Source organism: Corvus cornix, chromosome 3 (assembly GCF_000738735.6).
Source record: "Corvus cornix cornix isolate S_Up_H32 chromosome 3, ASM73873v5, whole genome shotgun sequence".
Classification (NCBI taxonomy): Eukaryota; Metazoa; Chordata; class Aves; order Passeriformes; family Corvidae; genus Corvus; species Corvus cornix.
The window spans coordinates 36,164,175-36,186,820 of record NC_047056.1 but is presented as its reverse complement, the minus strand read 5'-3'; the positions used below and the strand labels follow the sequence as shown (position 1 = coordinate 36,186,820).

Here is a 22,646-nt window from a genome sequence, read left to right as displayed (position 1 = left end):
TTAAAAAGGGGAAGAAATGAAAACTTGCAATGTTAATTATTATTTTAATCATCTTTTACAAACTATTAGCTGGAGCTTGATTTTTATTCTAGAAGGGTTTTGGGTTCTTACTGCACCATTTTTAAACTGTGTGTATATTTTTGTAGTCTGTAAAAGTGTGTCTGTGTCAATACAGTATTTAGGTCTATTTAATGAAAATTAAAATCAAATTTTACTTGTTAGCAGCTGACATCAATCATGTCCCCTCTCTCCCCTCCCCCTGTCCCCCCATGACCTTTAATGCTAAGCCATGTTCCAAAAGGAAAATTTATTGTATCACCTATTTCAATTCTCTGACATCATTCCGTCATGGCAATGAAGTGATTTACATGGAAAAATGTATTACCTCTGCTTTTAGACAAAATGAGTTTATGATGATTAATGGTTTTAGTGCAACTATGTGGAAACGCCCGACCTTTTAAAAGTGAAACATGACCTATGCTCAATTTTCCTCCTTATTTTCTTCAGTTATTGTAAAATGGTGGTGGTTGTGAGTAAATTAAAATGTAGAAATTATCTCTTGTAACTGAAGTAAGCTGTAAATGCTGGGGTATCCATGGTAACATCGCTACAGAACTAGAGACAAAAGGGAGAAAGCAATCAGCTTGAAGCACAGAGTCTAAGCTACTGTGATGGCAGGGGACTTGGATCACATACTCCATAAGAAGTCAAAGTCTTCTGGGAAGGCACATGTTTAGTTTGGGGAAGAGCAGGCTAAAGGATGATCACCCCCAGCTGTTCCTCCTGCTCACCATTCCTGTGACTATATAACAGTTGACTTTGACTTCGGGCAGAGAACTTAGAATACAGAATGGTCACATGAATGGCGAAATATTATTTTAGCAGGAAAGCACAGAGCAAATCATCTTTTCTGATGCATGTCTTAAAATGACACTTGAAACATTTCCTTTAGCTTCATACAGAGCTGTATTTTCCTTAAATGTCATATAAATAACCAATAATACACCAAAGCCTAAACTAAGATGAGGAGATGATGCTGAATAAGAGCTCTGAAATATTTTCTTTGTGTATGTTAACTGAACTAAAACCCAAAGGCCATTAAGGCAAAAGCTGTTCAACTATGGAAAGACTTAAATTCAGGAAAAACGTAAATAGTGGCATTTTTTTTTTCCAGGGGCCATATGGAACAAAATCACTCTGCTAAAAAGAAGGCAGAGGTTGAGGTGAACCCTGCTGGCAATTTAATCTGCATGGAGACTTTGCATCAGCCACAAGATGTAATATTTGAGAATGAATAGAGAATAATTTCTGTATGATAGATCAACTACACTTCGCTTTTGGACACTTAATCCCAGGCTGTGATGGATGCTGGGCACTGAGCACTGTTCTGCTGCCTCAGTGGAGCCTTGGTGCCTTTCAGTGTGTTGAAATGTGTAAAATGAACTATCAGGGAAAAATGAAAACTGGATGAATTTACATTCATGGCTTGTCCTTAGTGACGTTGACTGGACAACTGTCTTTGAGGGCACGCTTGGCAATGGAAAACAATGTGCTGTTGGGTTCTGGCATGAAAATGCATTTGCAAGTAAAGCAAAAATGGATTTAAGGTTGTGATTAAAAATACACAAGTCATACTAACACTGTCAGGAAGACAGCAGTATCACAACAAGCATTTTAACTGTGTTATTTTTATTCAGATGATTAATCCAAATCTTCCATTAGGCATACACTGAATTTAGCATTCTACTGCAGTTCTCTATATGCAATCTAGAAGTTGCAGCACTGTCCCTCATCGATTTCTGCTACCAATACAGGCTCTTGAGAGCTCTTCAAGTCAGAACTGTCTTTCCTGACTTACACAGTTGTTTGTCAGGAACCATGAACTGTTGTTCTCCTGTTTTTTGTTCAAATGGCTTGGCTTTCCCTCCGATACAAGTTATTGATGTTCAGTTCCCTGCTGTGTGTTGTTTGTGCATCTGGCTATTTGTTTTCTAACATGAATGATTTCCTTGCAGGGAGAGCTAGAAAAGAGTGAAAGGAGGTTTAACACATCAGTAGGCAGTGCAGATACAAAAGGATATTTTGTTCTTTGGCGTACCTTTGCTTCAGTCACCGTTTACTCTCATCAACAGCATTTGTTTGAGTCTGAGTGTACGTAGTGTACATTTGTAGTGTTGCTTGTTTTTCTTAACTAAGTGAAATTTGTATGGAGCTAAATCAATAGTTGGATGTAATTTCCACCTTGTTTTCCCTGTTCTGTCAGATGGCTCAGGTGGTCTCTACTAGACCCTTCATGTCGCTGAAATCTCCCAGGGACCTGTACTGGAGCAGAGTTTCAGTGTCTGTGTGACAAGTCTGCACACTGTTGCCTTTAGTGACCATGAGGCAACTGGGAGATGTGTTGAATTGAATCTGATTTTTTTTCCCTAGTCTAAGGTTTCTGCAATGCTCTGGGACATATCCAGAATCCCACATGCTATGGTAAAATTCAGCCAGCCAGATGGTCGCATGATTTCTCTTGTGACTGCTGCTTTGCTGGAGGCCAGCCCCTGTGAATTTTATCGATCACATCAAGTTTCTCTGGTTGAAACTGCCTCAAAATACAGTTGAGATTCGCAGAGTGACTATTTGGTAGCTGAGAAAATGGGTCCTGTTGGCAAGCATGTAATTTCCTTTCCCACAATCCTGCTGCTGGCTGTTAGGTTTTGATGTCACCTCCATTGCCTCTTGAATCACTGCCACAGTATATTGCCAGCAAACAGCTGCAAGGTTTTCAGGACAGCCTGAACTGTAGCTATAGCCAGGATGGAGGCAGGGACTCGCATCCTGCAGACCATTCCCAGCCATTGTGCACGGGGATCTGGCACCCTGGATTCCCTAATGTGAGAATGCTGGTGCTTGCCTGGGCTGGTTATACATATGTGATAATGGTGGCCTTGTTACAGCCTGAATTAACCCTGAATTACCCACTGGTACCCCTCCTGCAGTGTTAAAGAGTTGCTGTCATAGTGCAGGCTTAGAATTGTGCTGCACCAGAATCCAGTTAGGTCACCTTCTTACAAACTGCTTAAAAGACTTGTAGAAAGAAGTTTATTATTGAAAACTCTGGAATAAACGAAGACATTTTGACTGGAAAAGTTCTGGAAGTTTTTGGACTGATGTGCTTATTCCTAATTTAGGTATGGGCAAAGGTTTTCTGTGGCTGAAAATGTAGAATTTCAAGGTGAGAGAACAGGACTTCTGGACACACCCAAGCCACTGCTTAGGAGTAGACTGCAAGACATTTTCTGTTGGTATTCTGCTTCTGAATCACATGCTTGTGATCTTAATGATTGTGTATCTCAGTGAAAACAGAAAAGATGGAAACTCCCCCCCAAGTTTTTCTTTTCCCATTTGCTCTCCTAGTAAATAAGAAAATCCTTAATGAAGCAACACACAGTCTTTCCAGATGGCAATCTGAATTTTTTTATAATGAGATTTTTTAGTTTGCTTTCATTTTCCAGTTTGTGGGTCTTACTATTTTTTTAATATGTGTTCATATGTTTGTTATCAGTGACCAGAATGTGGTCATTTTCTACTCACAGAGCTTTATGCAAAGAGTTTATGAACTACTGAAGGCTTTGTGCATGCCTGTAGATGTGGGCTGATAGGTGAGGAAGAGGAAAATGAATGGAGGTGCAGGACAAAAAAATCTAGTGGAGAATGCAGTAAGTGGTTAAGCTGAGCCTGGAGGCCAACAGTGGCAACAGGAAAGTGTCTGCAGGTTTTTAAATGCAGTGAGACATGGTATGTTTGAGAAGCATGTTCCTCGTGAAAACCACATCTGACTCATTGCTCTAATACCTCAGTAGATCAGCCTGCTTGTTATTTTTGCAAATACACATCCCTACTTGGTTTAAGTATAATTTTGGACATTACTCTTGTGGTTTAACAAATTCTGTTCCTGTGCAAGCCTCACCATAGTTGCCTCATTCCTAAATGTCTTTGAGGGTGGCAATAACATGCCTTTTCTTATTCCCAGATTTTCTTAGGGCTCTGCTTGCACTGGTTCCCATCAGAAGCAGGGCTGTTAGATGCCCTGCATGGTCTCTGACTGACAAGGAACCCACTTCTCTTCTTTCTGGACTTTCGACTAAACAATCTTAAATACAAAATTTTGCTGTGTGGATTACAGAAATGTTCCCAGCTCTAGCATTTGAAGATGATATTGTATTGTTAAATAATACAGATAATATAGGCACTCTTAATGCAAAGTTGTATTAATACACCTGGAGAACCGAGTGGACCAGGTTATTTTTTAAGAGCCAAAACTTCAGGTCTGAGTCAAGAAGACCACAGAAGAGACTGCAGCCTGCAGAGATGACAGGTCACAATATGCAGAACTCTCTCAATCAAGACAGAGAATTGTGGTTTGGGATTTGTTCTCTGAGCCTTTATTAATCAGAGGCAGTGGTGAGATTATTTGGGAGCTCTGCTAGTGTAACTCAATGGCTAGATAATGTATTTTCTGCATTCATGGTTTAGGAGAATAAAACAATGGCAACAACCAAATTTCTGGAGAATTAAAATGTTTTTACCTGTGATTCATTTTAGTAATTGTGGAGCTTACTTTTACCTCCACTCAGCCCAGTGTATTTCAGAATGCTCATTGCTGTGATATAAATGCTCAGTTCCTACTGATGTTCCTACTGATGCTGTCACTCTCTGTGGAAAAGGAGAGGGAAAATAAAGCTCAGGAAACTTTTTCAAGACAAGTAACTGCCAGACCAGATGCATTTATACATAGATAGATATGTATGTGTGGTGGTAAAAAAACCTGAGAAACAGATATGAAATACCTTCTGCACCTTGTACTTGTATGGCAAGACAGATAAAAATCTGTCTCCTTTACTTTGAAAAATGCTTTTAATTTCTGTTTTCTGTACAGAGAGCTGACATTCCAAAGAGGTGAGTCCACTTGGTGGTGGTGACTGGTTTCTGAAGAAATAAAAAAGGAAACCCTTTTAAATCACACTAATACAAAGGCAGCATGGAGTTATAAAATGAAGACATGCCTGAGGAACTCCAACTAAAAGTCTAAGCCTAAATAATTCTCCTTCACAGGGATCAGAATAACATAATATATTCTTGGCTTAAACGTAGGTCAGCTGGGTTTGTGTTCAGGTATTTATGTGTATACTAAATAAATCAGTAATATGGCTGTTTGCTTATCAAGTTGTTTCCTCAAGATGTAAAACAGAACATTTCTTAAAGTGCCACCAGAAACATTTTGGAGAAGAAAAGTAATGGATGACATGGCTGGAAAAAAAAGACCATTTTGTAGTAATGTTTTCTTAGCAACATGATCCTGCCAGAAACTGAATGCCCTATTTGATAGAGCCTACAAAAGCAGTATAATACATTTCCTGTGTTACATGGGAGCTTTCTCCTTTTTTTTTTTTTTTTTCCAAGCGAAGAACTCCACTGCTGCTAAACAAACCATCCAAGCACAGCACTGGCACATGCACACTGAAGCTCTCTAGCAGCGATCAGCAGCCCAGTGCCTTACCTGTGTCAGCATGATTTTACCTGTGGCTGCAGTAGAGGCTCCTCACCTGGCTGGCAGAGGTGCACAGTATCTACCTTGAGCTTATATAAAAGATTTACAGAAGAAAAACAGTAATAAAGCCCAACCAACACGGCCACACAGGTCACTGCAGATCCAGTCGGTCTATAGTCACACATATTTTATTCTACTTTTACCTAAACATTCAACATGTAACTACTGGAGTGAAACTTGGAAGATGTTTACAGCTTTCTCATGTTTCAAATTTTCTTGTTTTATTTTTTCTTTTTTTTCTAGATTGTCATATTTGTTTTTTTCCTGTATGGGAGTGGTAGAATTACAGAGGACCACTAATCTGTACATTTATACACATCTTTTACTGGGAGGAAATTCTGGAGGAAACCATCAAATCCTGCAGCGGTACCATCATTCCTGTCTGTACATGGAGAGTGCTGCAGAACAGAACAGTTGTTCATGTGCAGCAATCAGTGGAACAAGGGCTTTGTTCTCATGGAGCACAAGGCCTCCTCGATTGCCAGGCTGTTTCCTCTTCTGTAGACACTGCAGTTGCACCAGTCAGAAAAGCTTGGCAGTGTTGTCTGTGAAGCACCAGGAAACACTCCTGCCTTATTACTCTGTGGTGCACTCCTCCTCTGGCAGAGTGGCTACAGCAATTCCAATGGCTGGTAACATCCCACACTACACTGCACAACTGTAGTGTCAACAGTCAATCCTGGGCCAAAGGCAGCACCAAAAAACATGGAGTAAAATTCCATAATGATCTAACTAGCACCTTGCTGCCCTTTGCACTTTCGAAAATAACTTCTGTTAATTTTTAAAACATTTTCTACAAAATCAGCTTAACAGTTAAAAACACAGGACTTAAATGGATGGTTAGAAACTGTCATCTGCACAGGTTTCTATTCACTTTCATGAAATGGTGAAAATGAGTCTACTACCTCATAGGATTTACTGTGATGTTACTGCCAAGTAGCATAGCTACCTCGTGTATTTAAAAACCTGAAAACGTGTATTTTGTATTTGTTGCCAAGTTCACAGTTTACTTACTAGACTGTAACACAGTTGCAAATTATTAAGGATTGAATCTCTGCATTAATTTGGTACAATACCATTCTAGCTCATGTTAGAGCAAAAAAAGGATAATTGGTATGTAGATGCAAATTAAAGTTTAATATCCCATGCAGCTGTTTACATCTGCTTAATTAAGCAGCAGTGACTTCACATTAGCATTGCTATGAAACCGTAAATACACACCAGAGATAAAGGTACAATCATGTTAACCACCTTCCTCATGTCAAATCAATGCAAGATGGGTACTTTTTGTTTCAGTCTTGTGTTTTAATGGTAAAGAAAAAAGTCTTCACGCTTAAAGAGGATCTTCAGAGTCAATACATTTGGTTTTGGTACACGTGCCAGGATTTTATAAAAAGACTGTGCTCCTGTAGGCAGACAGTTCAAGCAATAAATGAAGAGCTCTAATGGAAACTCCTAACAAATATAAATTGGAAGTCAGTGGGTAATTTTGCTTTTGGAGCCTTTACAGGAGTATCACAGTCATTTTGTACAGTAATAGAAGGTAAGTAAATACCCATCTGGAAAAATGCAGTGCTGTTTCAACACTGATGAAGTTCTAACACTTGGACTATGTGGCATAAGCTCTTTGTTTCATGTATTTACCAGCAGTTCTGGCACAGGGCTGCTTGTTTTGCTCTTTGACTAAGGACACCTGAAGTTACACAGATGTAGCCAAGTTGGTATTTTGAGAGGTATGTACAATCAGAACAGGCCTTGGATTAACACAACAGATCAGTAGAATACAAAAACTGTTCATCAGTCAGGACTACCAGAACTAACTGTTAACCATCAGCATAAGAACACAACCTCAGTTGGTGCCATTTTTAATGATTAGAAATAATACATTGTAAAACAAAAAGTGAAAAAAATTCCAGAGTGATACTTATAAACAAAGAACAAATAGAAAACAAAAAAACCTTTCGGTTTTGCCTGATTTATAGTATTTATCATACAACAGATCATTAGTCTGAGGTAATATCAGTATTAACTGTTTAGTCCTTCAAGGACTGCTCAAAAATGAATAACAATGATAGCAATGCATGTTATGTTAAAAGTGAGACTTGATTATTAAATCAAGTAAACTCCTTACCCTTTTAGTTAGGGATCTGTGGCTGCAAGTATAAAACTGGAAATAAGTCTACACAGTTCTATACAGAACATCAGAGTCCTGTGTGGTGTGTCAGTACGTGAGAGTACAGCTGAGTACGTAAAAATCAGACATTTCAATACAGTGAAGACTTTGTTCCAGAATAGCCCTTAAGAAATTTAGAATACTGTAAGTTTACATAAAATAGCCAAAAAAACTCAACTAATTCAGAAGTCCAAATTTTGGCATGAGGTAAAAACCATGTGCATTTATTTCATTTGCATGTTAGATTTAGCAAGCATAAAATTAAGTATGTTGACTGTAATGAATTCAGTCATACAAGTGCAAGTCTTCAGCTAGAACGTATTTTATGGCAGTTTATTTAAAAAATGTACCAGTAAATCATAAAAGAGGGATCATGTCCATTTAACGTTTATTGAAGTATACAGGAGGTTTTCTTTAGAATCAAATATGAGCATGAATATATGGCCAAACGTAAAATCTATCAAATTCAGTGAAAATTTTCTGACTTTAAATAGTAGCTGTAAGAATGACCAATATATATTCTTTGTTACAACCGCCCTCACTCTACAAGTAAAAAAAAAATAATAAACATTCAGTAAACATTCTTTCCTAAGGTAGTTTCCCTTATATATCAGTGATTTATCCATTTTTTGTATACATAACTTTTTAAACATACCAATCAGTGGTTCTCACAATTGAAAAATAAAAGCACAAAAAAGTTTACACTCTTGTACAGGTAAATAAAAGATCATTTTTAATTAAACTGTATATCCTTAAGGGCATAGTATAGTTTCAATTTCATTACCTATTACATAATTAACTTCTTACATACAAATATTGACATATTTGGCTTGTGCTTCAAAGCCGTTGTGTCTACAAAGTCCATGTCAATGCAACTCATGACTTGAAATCAGTGGGGACATCTTTACTGCTGCTGGGTTTAACCTGGTCGTGCAACATGGTCTCTTCTGAGCTTGTTGTGGCACTGCATTTTTCTGTGGCGTCATCAGTGTCTGGATCCAATCCTTCAGGACAAGGAAGTTTTAGAAGTTCTTCCCGCAACTGAGCTGTATGACGCTGGACATACAAAAACAAGTCAGCATGGAAGGCCACAGTTAAAACCATACTTTTCACAAGGTTAGACACTACAAGGCAAAAAGAGGAGTAGGTAGAAAAGGCTTAAATTGACTATTTCAATGTCTGGATCAACTTCTCCCCTGTATTTAAGGACTGGTACTTTCCTTTTAGTGACAGAATAATTAGCAAGTGCTGCTGGGGACAAATTAAAGGCGGTTAACAGAACTGCAGCCAACAAGTGCATCGCTATAAACGCTACACCATTGGTCTTGCAGTTGAGTCATTTCTGTGTTTAGGGATCACAGCAGAAACTGGCTTGGACTTGGTAGGTCATACAGTCAAACCAAGTTTATAAAGAATTCAGGATGAGACCTGTCACAGAGACAGATATGCAGAGATTGTATACTGATCACAGTAACTTCTTTTTGAAGACCAGTCACACTGAAAGAAGGGAAGTCTGGCAATAGAAAAAAAAAGCCTTTAAAAATTTGGAGGTTACATCTCAGGGGAAGAAAAAAATATTAAGAACAATATAGACCTGTTGTCTGTGTGGTCACAAAATACACAAATGATAATACTTGGTTAGGAAGGCAGAAAACATTTATAATAGTTAGAACTTGATTAAAGTTAACACAGGGTAAAACTGATTGTAATGGACCACAGTTTATTAACTGCTGGTCTGCTCTAAGAGCTTGTTTTCTGGCAAGGAATTAGCTATAATATGACTTTATCATTAACCCCCACCCATCTTAGAGTGAACAAAAAAACCTCTCTGTTATCACAGAATATTCTCAGTTGGAAGGGACCCACAAGGATCATCAAATCCAGCTCTGAAGTGAATGGCCCGTAGGGGATCAAACCCACAACCCTGGTGTTACCAGCACCATGCTCCAACCAACTGAACTCATCTCGGGGTCACTGTATCCTATACAAATATTGATAGAAAAAATAAGCAGGACAGGTGCTAAAGGAAAATCCAACTTGTAGTACAAATACTGAGGAAGTGGAGTGCACATACATTTCATCCCTTGACAACTGGGAAACTTAGATTTGTTACAAACGTCTCACCTTCAGAGCTGCTGCATGATGGGACATAGTCCTGCCTACCCGTTTGTCACTGCTGTACTGCTGTATGTCTGCTATCCACTCCTCACACTGAGCCATGATCTCCACTCTTTTCAAGTAGAAGTGTTTGTGGATGACCTGAAAGAAAACATTCCCAATGTAACAGGGATGGAAGAACCATATACTTTAACAATACCAAATTTTCAAAATCTCTGTGGGTCTAACTGAAGATAAAGAAAAAATAATCATTATGAAGGTAATTTCAGAATTGAACCAGGTTGTAGATAAAACTGGAATTTCTGTCCTCAGAGGTTTCCAAAATCCAACTGGAAAAAGCCCTGAGGAACCTGTTCTGAATTCAGCTGATGCTGTTTTGGGCAGTTTGTTGGTCTGGATATCTGTTCCAATCTGCAGGAATCCACTGTTTGCCATTTCAGCAGTCACTTGTGTTACCTGGTTGCAGGGTAAGCGAGTGCCAGAAACACAGAGAGCAAAAGCAAAAGGGAGAGCAGAATGCTGCTCACATTCTGCAGTTCAAAGCTGAACGTCCTACGCAGGCACAACATGCGGACGCTCACACAGGAGCAGAGCTGCACAGATGCAGTGCTGAGGCTTTCATTGTTTCCGTCACTGCCCTGTTTTGCTAGAGAAGCACAGCGTAAGCAGAAGCACCACATCCTCCCCTGCCACTGACCATGGGCTGCCTGAACAGAAAACAGATGAGCAGAAACACTGTCAGCAGCATGAGCACAGGAACGTTACGCGCCTCTGCAGAGAGAAGGATCATAGCAGCTGCTTCAGAAGGGATGCAACCACTTTGCCCTAAGCAGAGGCAGCACCTTTGGGAACACTGGAATTCTGAGGCCATAGTAGCTGAACTGCCCACTGTTTGGATGGGAGTAATTTTGGTATTGAAGTACATATTTGAGTTTAAAAAATCCAACCAATCAACACTCATACGAAGTTGTGAAACTCTACTTGGTACTGGCTTTGTCTTAAACAGTTTTCTAGAACTCTGAATGGTGAAAGAAACAATAAAACCAAAGAAATTTTATTGAGCACTGAGAGTTCTTGGCCATATTGCAACATAATAGGAAAAATAATTTTTCCCTCTGGAGGTTAGAGAAAATAGCTATCTGTCTAAAGAGAAACTGCATATTGAAAGTGTAATTGACTTCAATTCTGGATACATTCCTTAAATCCACAATGGAGCTTGGAAAAACTCCCAAAGACTGGCAGTTAGGTCTCCTGAGCCTACCTGTCATTTAAGACAAAAAGACAAGACAGCTCAGATTTTTGAAGACAACAGATCTCAGCATCTCCATTCTTAGACCTCAGTCTTCAGGATGACTTTGCATTTATGTTACTGAATTGGTCATCTCTGTTAAGGTTTCTAAGATGACCCTACAAAAAACCTAGAGGTCTTAATAAAAAGTGAATCTCCCAAAAAAGTGCTCAAATAATCTGAGAGATGCATTTCCATTAGGATGGGGCAGCAGATGGAATCATTGTTCCAAAGCTGCCTTCTTCATACCAGCAGTATGAAAGCTGAGCTGCAGAGTAAGCACATGATTGCTGAGACTCTGGAAGGAAAGTGCAGTAACAATAACCTGGGGTTCAGTTACCAAATGGAGTAATATTGCATATCCTTCATTTCTGTACATGTGAGAAGAAACATGGAGCATTACTGTCAGGGAGTCCACTGCTTCTTATATATTCAATTAATTTAATCTTACTGCAGTTTGAGAATGCCTTTTGCCAAAGTGAAACCATTACATTAGCTAGAAGAAAAAGACCTATTAGCAGAGGTTATTGGATTATGTGCCCGGATATTATCATTATCATGGTCTTCTAACTTACTGAGTAGAACATTTAAGAGGTAATTCTGAACCACCACCAGGTTTTATTTCATTAATTCAACACCCCTACTTACACTGCACATCCTTTTTCACCTGCATGTGGATAAAAATATCTAACACTTGTAGTGCAGATGAAGTGTCAGTATCTTCCTATTCCACAAGACACAGTAATTTTAATGAAAAAAGGTTTTGTATTCCAAAAGGTGTTTTTTATGACATAAAGGAAGGGATGGGAGACCAACATCTCAGATGCCACACCTAGCAATGTGCATAATCCTAAAATAATTAGGCTTTTTCAACATTTTATTATGCAGACAATGGAAAGCATAGGTGATACTGCCAGATGGTTCCACACTTCAACACTGGCAACATCTGTAGTAGTTCAGAGCAAAATGTGTTTTTCTGGAAATACTCACTGGTAATACTGTGAGATGACTCAGGTTTGACCAAACATTTTGCATTAATATTCATACAGATTCTCTTAGTGTTTTTTCAGCTCTTTTTTCCTTGAACTCTTTGCTGTGTATGTCCAAGTCCCTGAGATCTAACTCATCTGCTTTGGGAAAGGAATTGGACTACAGACACTGAGAGAAGTCCCTAATAACTAAATTCTTCTATGATGCTCCAGGTGAGTTTTAGTCTATTTCCAGGAATATAAACAAATTAAGCAATTTGATTTATTACAGTAATTTTTTTTAAGACAGCACAAATGCATGAAGGTTAGCATTGCTTTAGCAGCATCAAGACAGTTGTTTCCAAAGGCACAGGTTTCTAGTGCAGATGCTTTGTGAAATTTCTTTTAAGGTATTTTTCCAATTTGCATTGTCTTGGTGTATCTGAAGTGTTTCTTAGTATTTGCTTCAAATTCATGATCCTTGGAAAAATACTGCCTGTTATTTATGCAGAGTACAGAGCACAGAGTGCCCCTTTGTAGGGCTGATCAGCAGGTGTTACAGGCAATGTAGAAGGTACTGCTCAGTAGTAAGAGTGAGCTGAGTTGATGGAACCATGTTTTATCCAACTGTGCACCAATATCCCATTCAGGTCAGTCCCATTTTGCACGCATTCCTGTTTCCCAGAAAAGAATCTGTGAAGTTTGGTGCGTCCTTATTCACTGCAGTCTCTTGAGTCAGTTGCCCCAGGTTAAAACAGACATCTCATGCATGATCATACCAAATATTTGCATTATTCTTAAAGCTCAAAAAGAGAAATAATTGCCTTTCACAAAACCTACCTCCTTAAAACAGGGTGATGGATTTCGCATTTGTTCAAGCATTGCCCACTTGACTGTTGCCTGTCGGATATTTCCATCATATTCTCTGGAGCTCTGGGTACCACTCGGAGTACCTCGTGATCGTTCGTAACCTGGTTCATTGAAATATGGTTCTGCCACCAGTATTAGGGACTGGACAGACACTAACACCTGTTAAGAGAAGAAACCAAGTATTAAAATTGTGCTACTGAAGTATTCTTACAAATTTACACAGCTCTGCTCACCTTACAAGCAAAACCACTTCCATAGCAAAGTACTCTCATTTGTGACACAGGCTACGTGCAAGTAGGGAACGTCCACGCTTTCCAACCTAAACTGTCACTACACATAAAAACCACCGACTCCTGTGGCTGCGGATTTAGCTCAAACACTGAGAAAATGACAAATGTAAATTAAAACCCTGCAAAACAAACATACAGATGTAAGTAAAAGGAAGTATTTAAAGGAAGAAATGTCTGATTGCACCCTTTTGTGAAAGAAAGTGTCAAGTTCTTAGTCAACAATTCTGATCTTTTCCCTGTGGAAGAGCTTACTAATTCTTCTAGTTCTGAACTAGATGGAAAACAAACAAAGGAGGTGAAAAGCAAGGTGAATCACTGAAATTAATAGTGATCTACATTGTCTCTCATTTTTTCTTTCAAATTAATGTTCTTAGCCCTTTCGTTTCAGATTTTGCAAACAATACTGTGTCATATGCCAATAAAACAAAATCTCAGTATTTCTCTTAAGATAAGGGAAAAAGTGTTTTCAGTACTGTATCAACAAAGCACCAACTATTCAGTAATTAGGAAATAACAATTTTCCTCCTTTCAATTTTACTATCCAGCACATGTGGGAAGAGATGCTTACATAAATTCAAGGCATTTAACTATATACTCAGCTATTCCTAATAAAACCCAAAGAATTAAATAGATACACAGGGCTCTTAGGTATCCAAATGTAGATGTAAAGCATATTCATGATTTGATGGCTTGCTAGTTTTTCCAGTATTAAAATGTTTGTCCCTGTCAACTTGGTTTTTTTTTACTAAGTGAAGAAACCAGTTTCTTCTTTATGTAAGAAGTTTTTCATATGTACTTAGGACCAAATGCACCAGCAAAAATTTTAGGGATTACAGTTCTGTGACACAAACTTCCAGAACTGTAAAGAATTCAACAAAGGTTATTTGAACACTTACATTTCCTCAATTAGTGAAAAGCTGATGATTCGTTACAGACATAGGAATGGCATTTCCAGCACTGGGCATACTTAGGTGTAAGATACCCACATGTCAGGGCAGCTGTTTCTGGAACTGACTCTCCTCCCAGTCTAGGTACAACGTAGAGCTTTAAAACATTCCCTAATTTAGCAACCCAGTTTGTGAATTTGGATATGGAAGACACCTCCTTTTTCTTGGTGGATGGAGAATGTACAACTTACATCCGACAGATGCCATGTCAGCAGCAATTCAAACTCTGACTCTTCCACAGGCACTGCCCTGACAACCACAGCTGTGCTCTGTGCTCAAGAGTGACATTCTCCTGGAGTTTCTCCTGCAGCAAAGCCAGCACAGGAGTGTTTCAGCTTCCCATATTCTCCGTGATGTGTCCAGACAGACACAACGCCGGATCAGTAACTTGTATCAAAGCAGCAGTCCAAGAGCCAGCTGAATGACACAGGTTACCTTCAGTCCCAGCAGCACCTCACAGGAACACACCCTCACTCCTTTAGGTGCCGTGGCACTTTGTCCTCATGTAGTAGCTGTGCTTCCATTACAGCTGCAGTCTAGGGCAGCCAAGTCTTTATCCTGATGGATTGGACACGTAGCTGTGCAGTGGGAGATGTGAACCAGCATCCCTTGTTGGGCTGAGAAGGAAAATTAAACAAGGTTTTCTGTTTCTCAGGCACTGCTCCAGGCAGCTGCTGGTACTGTGTGCACCATCACAGGCTCCTGTACCTGCCCTGCACTCAACTAGAAGCAGCCACGGTTATTTAGTGTTAAACCTTAAAATGTAGGTAAATGCATTAAAATATATGGAATGTGCCTCACAAATGAGGTTCCATCGAGCAAACGGACACTTAGATACCAAAAAAGGCAGAATATTAATGCAGATGTGCTAAGTCACAGTAGAGTGACTTCAGGGCCAAGGCTTTGGGTGTGAAAGGTGTTTTGGCGATCTCTGTGGCTTTTATGTGTGTCTGGAACAACAGGCTTTTGCTTTTTAAAAATTTTTTATTTTACATATCTATCTTTTTTTTTAAGTAGCTATGGTAGAGAAATTTGACACTGCAGCATTGTACTTCCTGGGCCTGAATAAGCAGTTGATACTTTGAATTACAATTGTAATGAATGAGAAACTGTAAACTGATCTTCCAGTTTCGCTGGGCAATAAAAATTAATTTCTGAAGTATTTTGGGTGGTCTGACAATAGTTCAATCTCTGAGCCAGAAAAAACATGTAGTGCTTAATTCTTTCCAAGCAGTTTATTTAGTCATACAGCTGTTTTCCATTTAATAGTTGTATTTTCCTCCCAATATGATGGGGATGGGACTTTTTCCAATAGTTTTCTTACTATTCTTAAAATGAAACACTAAAAAAAAGTTTTAAATTATAAACTTCTACACTGCATGTGATTTCTAACAATCAAATCGAACGTTTTAATGTAAGAAAAAGGATTTTAGTGAAAATAAGACTTCCTAAATACTTGCAACTTGCTACACTGGTTTTACAGCTGAAGTCCAAAACTGCAGTTCATCTCTTGATTAAGAAGTTGGATCCTGGGAGAGTTGCACTCAGTGAAGAAGTCTTGGATACCTATCCCAATGTGATCCTCTCTCTTGCTGATCTTGAAGCTGAGTGTGAGATTTGCCAGGAAGCTCCCTTGATTGTTCTGCCTTTCAAAGATGAGAGCTAATGGCTTTGCAGTGATATCAGTTGGCTCCCTCAGCTCCCCTGGATTCATGGGGTCTGAGGGAGCCATCAACGTGTGGGTCCAAGAAGCTTCAACACTGTTTCCTCTACTGTGGGTGATTCCTCATTCTCACAGACCTCCCTAATGACGGCTCAGGCAAACCTTACCCCTAAGAGTGAGGCAGAGATGACCTCTGCCTTTTCCATGCCCTTGTCAATAGGTTTCCTGCCCCACTGAGCAGCTGGAAAGCCTAAGGAAAATGTGCTCTCTTGCTGCCAGCAGAGTTAGGAAAAGCTTTTCATGTTCGTCTTTATAACCCTCAATGTCTTCAATGCCATCTGAGCTTTAGCTTCCCTAATTTCTCTCCTGAATGTTTGGTCAATGTCCTTTTATTTCACACTAACAGCCCATCCCCTCTTTCCACCCTCTCTTGCTTCTTTTTGCAGCTGAGCTTAGGCAAGAGTTCTTGTTCACCTATGCTGGCCCTCTGCCTCTCTTGCCTGACTTCCACACACTGGAATAGACCATTCTTGAACTTCTAGGAGACTGATAAATCTGCTCTCCAAGGCCAAATCCTGAACAAGCTGAAATCGGTTCAGCTGAAGGCAGTAATTGTATTATGCTGAAGCAGTGCAGTCTTCTAGGATTTGGAATAGAAATTGCACCTTGTGCTACATAGTAATTACTCCAAACTCGGAATAAATTCAGTAACTGCCATAGGAAAGAAGCCATTACAGGCTTTACTTTTACTTAATGTCTTTGCTTATGAGTCAGTGCATGTCTGCAAAATAAAGCTGAAAATTGTAAGGACTGTATGCCCTAATAAATTCTGCTCTAATGTAACACTAATTGTTATTGAACACAGCATACCTACACTTTCCTTCCCTTCATTTTTATTCCTCTATTCAGCTCACCCGTACACTTAGGAGGAAGAAGGTTACAGTCTGCACTAATATACTTCACTTACTCATCTCTCACAATGTGGAGCCTCTTTTGTCTTCACCATAAAAAGTTTGTGATAATTCCATGAGATGATGTCATCTCCCAGTCCCCCCTTTTTTTTTTCTATTTAAAAATAGAAGAAACTATTTGAAATCATCTGAGCAGAGTTGGTGCAGGAATGAGCTGCACACATGAACAGCCACTCTTCAAGACCAGTCCAACAGAAATACTCATTGGAGAGAGCACTTTGAAGAACCTGTCTCCTCAGCAGTGTTCCTTTTCTAGAGCTCCAAGGACGTTTTCTGGACTTTTGTCTTATTTATCCTTATTTGAAGAAGATAATTCTGGTTTAAATGTTCTAGAAAAGGAATCCTTAGGAGCAAGAGACAACTCACTACTCCTAAATGACATTTGAAGAGAAAGAAGAAATTGCTCACCTGCAAAAAACTTGATGTTTGGGGATTCCATTTCTCTTCTGGCCTCCCATGCCATGTGTTAAGTATGCTTAAGCACACCTGAAAAGGTGACATTATTAATACCACAGACAACTATTACGACAAAATTGTTCTGTTTGGATAGAACAGAATGTTGACATTACATTCATTTTTTGACAAACTTTTTTACAGCAGCATTCTAAAAGATGAAGTTGTTTCCTATCACAGAACCAATGAGGTTGGAAAAGACCTCAGAGATCGAGTCCAACCTGTGACCGAACACCACCATGTCAACCAGACCATAGCACTGAGTGCCAGGTCCAGTCTTTCCTTTCAACACCTCCACCAACTCCCTGAGCAGCCCATTCCCATGTCTAATCATCCTTTCTGTGGAAAAATTCTTCCTAATGTGCAACCTAAAACTCCCCTGGCACAGCTTAAGACTATGAAACTACTTTGAAAGGAAAACAGATAAAAATGATGTGGATAAGCAAGAACAGCATGTTAATAAACAAACAAGACAAGGCAGACTACTTTTTCTCACGGGAAACCTATGGATTCTAGTGGCTCCAAAAAAAATAAAAAAAAAAAGATGAATACTGTCTGATTCTCTACTTTCTGCTTTAAATACTGTTATAAAACTTGTAGTTGTGGGTTTTAAAGACAGTCATTCTGCTTAAGCATGTAAAAGGTGGTTTCTGTCACACAGACTATCAAGAAATTGGAATTATTCCTTAACTTTTGTGACTGATCCAAACTTTAGGGAAGTTTATGGTGTTCTTGAATCTTATTGTGAAATGGAACAATCCAAGACAGGGAAAACAAAGAGACAAAATAAACAGAAGAAACTTAGAGGCAAGTATTTTCCAAGACTTAAAACTAGACAAAGAAAAATGGAGATAAAGCACTCAGCAAACCTTCAGCTGCAGCTGATAGGAAAAACATACTTTGTCCATGGAAAGGGTATTTCAGCTAGCCAAAACAGACTTCTGACTGGTTCATTTAGCAAAAAGTGGTGGAAAAGAACACTTTTCTCAGTCAAAAGTACTTGCTTTTTTGGCCCAATCCAGCTCATAAAGGCTGGATCTTCAAAAATCTCCAAGACTATTTAGAAAGAGGGTAATTCCCACTTGAAACTGGCAAATCCCTCTTCATTTCAATCTGAAGACCAGTATTAACCAAAGAGCTTCCTCCTGTACATGAGGGAGTGGCTGATCCATAATTCAATCACAAGAGGAAAAAACTTTCATCTGTTTCACTTCCTTGTTACATCTTACACAGGATCCCAGCTGACCTACCTTGCCATCATTGTAGAGGTTTGGATTAAACCTCACGCTGTGGCCTCCAGTTGTTTCCAGATTCACAAGTGGAGGGGAATTAGGATAGTCTTGTGGGAAATATACATCAAATTCAAAGCAACCATTTGCGTACGGGGTGTCTGCAGGACCAGTAATGAGAACCTACCAGTGTTAAAAAGAGGGGAAAAAAAAATTAAAATCCCTACCTTATATCTATCACACAGTTGAAATTTTGTAAGTTGTATGAAGCATTTTATTTCCACATGCTAGGTAGCAGGAATTATTATCAGACATCATAATCATACGCAGGCTGTCAGTCTGTCCATTCTGAATCTGTGGATAAGCGAAGCCCTCTGCGAGCATTCATTTCTCCAGATTACAAATGGAAAGAAAGACAGAAGGAGATGAAACTTTTTCCTACTGAAAGCTATTAATAGATTGGCTTTTTCAAAATCCAGGTCCAGAGGCACTCAGTGTGTACTTCTCCACATCTACTGCCTACAGCTTCAATGGTCACATGCAAAGATGTTTGGACCATAATGGAGTCCACTAAACTAAACTTTTCCCTTTGGAATAGCTGAAGAAGAATGAACCTTGTTCTGTGAAGACTCCTTGGCCAAGAGAGCACTCCTGGGGCAGATGGATTTTCCCTGCTCCTGCCAAATTACTGAGAAATCAGACTCAAATACTGATTTTGATTACATTAATTACATTAATGCCTGGACAGCGGTTAGAGTAGACATGAAATATTTCTGTTTTTTCCTAGGATTTCAGGCACCTCCCTAAACACTTCTGTGCCAAGCTAAGAGAGAACTACACCGGCTTTGCTTCTTTACCTTCATGATGTCGAGGCGCTCCTCATCACAACGTACGAACACGCTGGATGAGGACGAGAGAGGCAGTGAGGTTGAAAGAGTCACGGCTTCCTGAGCCAGGCGCCGGGCCCTGGCGGCGCTGTTGGCATCACTCGCGTTTTTTACCTGAGACATGTAGTGGTAATTTACTTTAAAAACCAGTTTGCCGTCATCATCTTCGGAAACCATTTCAAATGTATCTAGAAGATAAAAAGATTTTAATGTGTCAGGAAAGGAGTGAAGTTTATAATGGATTAGTCTTGGATAAAGATTATGAGTGTTAAAATCAGGAAAGTTTAATTTGCATCACACTAATGGAAAAAAAATACGTGTTTTGTGAGTTAACAGTGATCACAGAAACCAAAGCATTATCAGTGCTGGGCTGAAATAATTTCTGCAGCTAATTTACAAGCTTTCATATGCAACTTGTCAAATATACACCACTCCCAACTTGGAAATCTACCAGCTATTCCAGACCAGGAATACGAGGATACTTACGAATGCATCACAATGCTAATAGTGGAACCTGTGTGAAGCCAAGTGCGAGCAGTATTTACTCATGTACTGGTTGCCATGTTATTGAAGAACCATGAAAAACTCCAGTGGAGCTGGTTTTCTTTAATCACTTGCTACACAAAATCTGCAGCACAGCTGCCAGAGGGAAAAGCTCCCACTTCCTACAAACCTAACTCCTACTCTTGGCATATACTCCACAAACATTTGTGAGGAAAATCTCTTACAAATACAACAGCAAAGAAATATGACTGCAAATGCTGTCACTGCAACTCAAATAATACTCAGTGAACATGTTTAAGCAGTAATTTTATAACTCTTTTTTGGATAAGATACTATTAGTTCTTTATGAATTTTTTTTTTGTAACACGTTCCTTTTGTGGCCAAAGTAAGGACCAATTCCTGTCACATTTTCCAAATGCAATATATTGCACTTCATGAAAGGACACAATCAAATTCATTGAAGTTTCATTTAAAAAATGCATTTTGATTTGAATTCTTTTCTATTTAAAAAATAAAAGCTACATTAACATATATGAGCTTTAAAAAAAATCAAATATTTCAATGTAACTTGAGAACTGAAAGACTCACAAAAAGCATTATTGTAATGAAAACAGAAACACCATCACTTCATTGAATTCATCTGGTTCCTTGAATTACTCTAGTGCATGCTTAAAACATTTCTTATTAGTTCAAAGAGCACAGGAGTTGGTCACCTGAAAACACAGATGTATAGTTTCCTTATGTGCAAATTATCAGTGGTCACGTATGCAAGAGAGTTGTTAACTTTTGAAACAATAAGAGATTCTGTTCAACAGAACACACATTTCTCCAGCGTCTGCTTTCTAAAACACAAACATTCACACTTCTCAACCTACCAAACTGGAGTTTTTTCATGACCGCCACATATTTCTCTTCAAGGGACCGTAAAACAGACAAAGGCTTGGGCTTCACTGCAGCCTTTTTGGAGTATTCAGCCATCTTCTTTTCTGTTGTATAAAATGTGATGATTATTTGTAGTTAACTATGTAATTCCAAGAAAAGCACAGCAAGTGTTGACATTTTATGGTTACATTCTTTTGCAGAGACATCTCAAAACTGGGTGTCACTCAGGATATACGAATCTCTTTTTCTCACTACTGTATATTTCATTATCTGAACAGTTTGGAGTAAATAAAGACCATATTCTCAGCTCAGAAATAATTCATGACAGCTGCTGCTTCTTTGAATATTCTTTTATTGCTTCTTTTATCTTTTTTTAATTTAAAACAGGAAGTATGACATATGCTTGTGTGGATGGCTATTCCCACATGCATTCCTGGACTCTCCAAAATCAGGGGCTGATTATACATGCCTTTATAAAATGCACTCCCCTCATTCAGCTACTTAATCTTTAGTCTTCTTTACTAGACAACCAGATGGTCTTTTGAACATCTGTGAGTTCAACCCACGTCTCAGATTTTTGTTCTGCATTCATCTACTTAATAGTTAATCCAATTAATAAGATTTAGTTTTAACAGAAAAAGTCTTACTACTAAAGGTCCTGTATGTCGTTTTCTGCCAAGAAAAGTAATAATAAAAAAAGTGCTACACAGTTGTGCTGGAAGCTGTGAGGTGTACTCTAACTTGAATTATTCTGTTTCCTGATCAAAACATTTAAAACTACTACAATGTTCCTACCACCTTTGAAAATGCAGTCAGTGGCTGGGGACAGGAGGGAAGTGTTTTGTCTTGCTTTTAAGCTAATTTATAAGTTATCTGTAAATGACTGTATTACAGATAAACAGCATACAGTACTTATGAAGTGTTTCTGTTTCACCTTGGTTTGCTTGGCGCAGACTGGTGGTTGCAGCATAAACGATCTCTGCAGTCTTTTGGATGTCTGGCACCAGGAGGGTCAGTCCCTCTGGTTCTTGATCAGAAGCATCCGGTTTAACTCCTGCTTTAGCTTTGTCTTTTTTAGACCTGCGTGGGGCAAAGAAATAGGATATAACGTGAGGGAATATTTTTCAACCAGACATACAGTATCCAGTGCATTTGTCAACAGAGGAAAATACCAAAGATAGAGGATCAAGACTTAACCAAGCCTTCTGAAACGGAATCTCTCTCGGTACCTTCAGGTTCATCACTGAATGCAGCAACCAGCAGTTCCAACACTGAACAGGCTATGCTGCCTTGGTTTGACAGACAGATGTACACCTGGTATGAGGAGTGAAAGTAGGAACACAAAGCCAGCGATTCCAGTAGAGCAGCTTCTGCTTCAACCTTTCAGGCCTCCCGATTGTTACCCTGCAGGCTGACCTGATGTCTGCACACCTTCACATAGTATTAGGGAACCTTGCAAAATCAAGCTAATCATGTCATGAATATGCATTTCATTCTTGCAGACCATTGTGCAAAACTAAGTCGTAAACAGGTGATAAAGTGCTCCTTCCTGCTATACAATACACTAGCAATTACTGAAGATACACTAATGGTAAAACTCTAGGAAACCTCCAGTAAAAATTCACAGCACACAGATGAACATCAACCCAGGCACCACAGGACCGTGGGTCAAACATGAAGTTTGCCTCTCTTTGCAGTTCTTTTCTGGGCTATACAAATGTAGACCTTTTATTTCAATAAACAGTTTAATGTAACATAATGTTAAAAGTCTTGAAATATAAAAAGGACCTAGGTTACACTGGAT

The 22,646-nt window shown here is 39.0% G+C and overlaps 1 protein-coding gene across 6 annotated transcripts in view; it reads right to left on the bottom strand.

Annotated features, from left to right (window-relative positions):
* Positions 1-7,448: 7,448 nt before the first annotated feature.
* BIRC6 (baculoviral IAP repeat containing 6) overlaps positions 7,449-22,646 on the bottom strand; it is a 173,148-nt gene continuing 157,950 nt past the window's right edge. For all 6 annotated transcript variants that reach the window (XM_039569826.1, XM_039569831.1, XM_039569828.1 and 3 more), the window contains 8 exons: positions 21,777-21,922; positions 20,836-20,946; positions 19,427-19,644; positions 18,591-18,752; positions 17,296-17,373; positions 12,987-13,175; positions 9,897-10,031; positions 7,449-8,828 (listed from right to left, as the gene is read on the bottom strand). In XM_039569826.1, the coding sequence (XP_039425760.1) occupies positions 8,649-8,828; positions 9,897-10,031; positions 12,987-13,175; positions 17,296-17,373; positions 18,591-18,752; positions 19,427-19,644; positions 20,836-20,946; positions 21,777-21,922 (1,219 nt within the window). In that variant the 3' untranslated portion in view covers positions 7,449-8,648. The remainder of the gene's footprint in view (positions 8,829-9,896; positions 10,032-12,986; positions 13,176-17,295; positions 17,374-18,590; positions 18,753-19,426; positions 19,645-20,835; positions 20,947-21,776; positions 21,923-22,646) is intronic.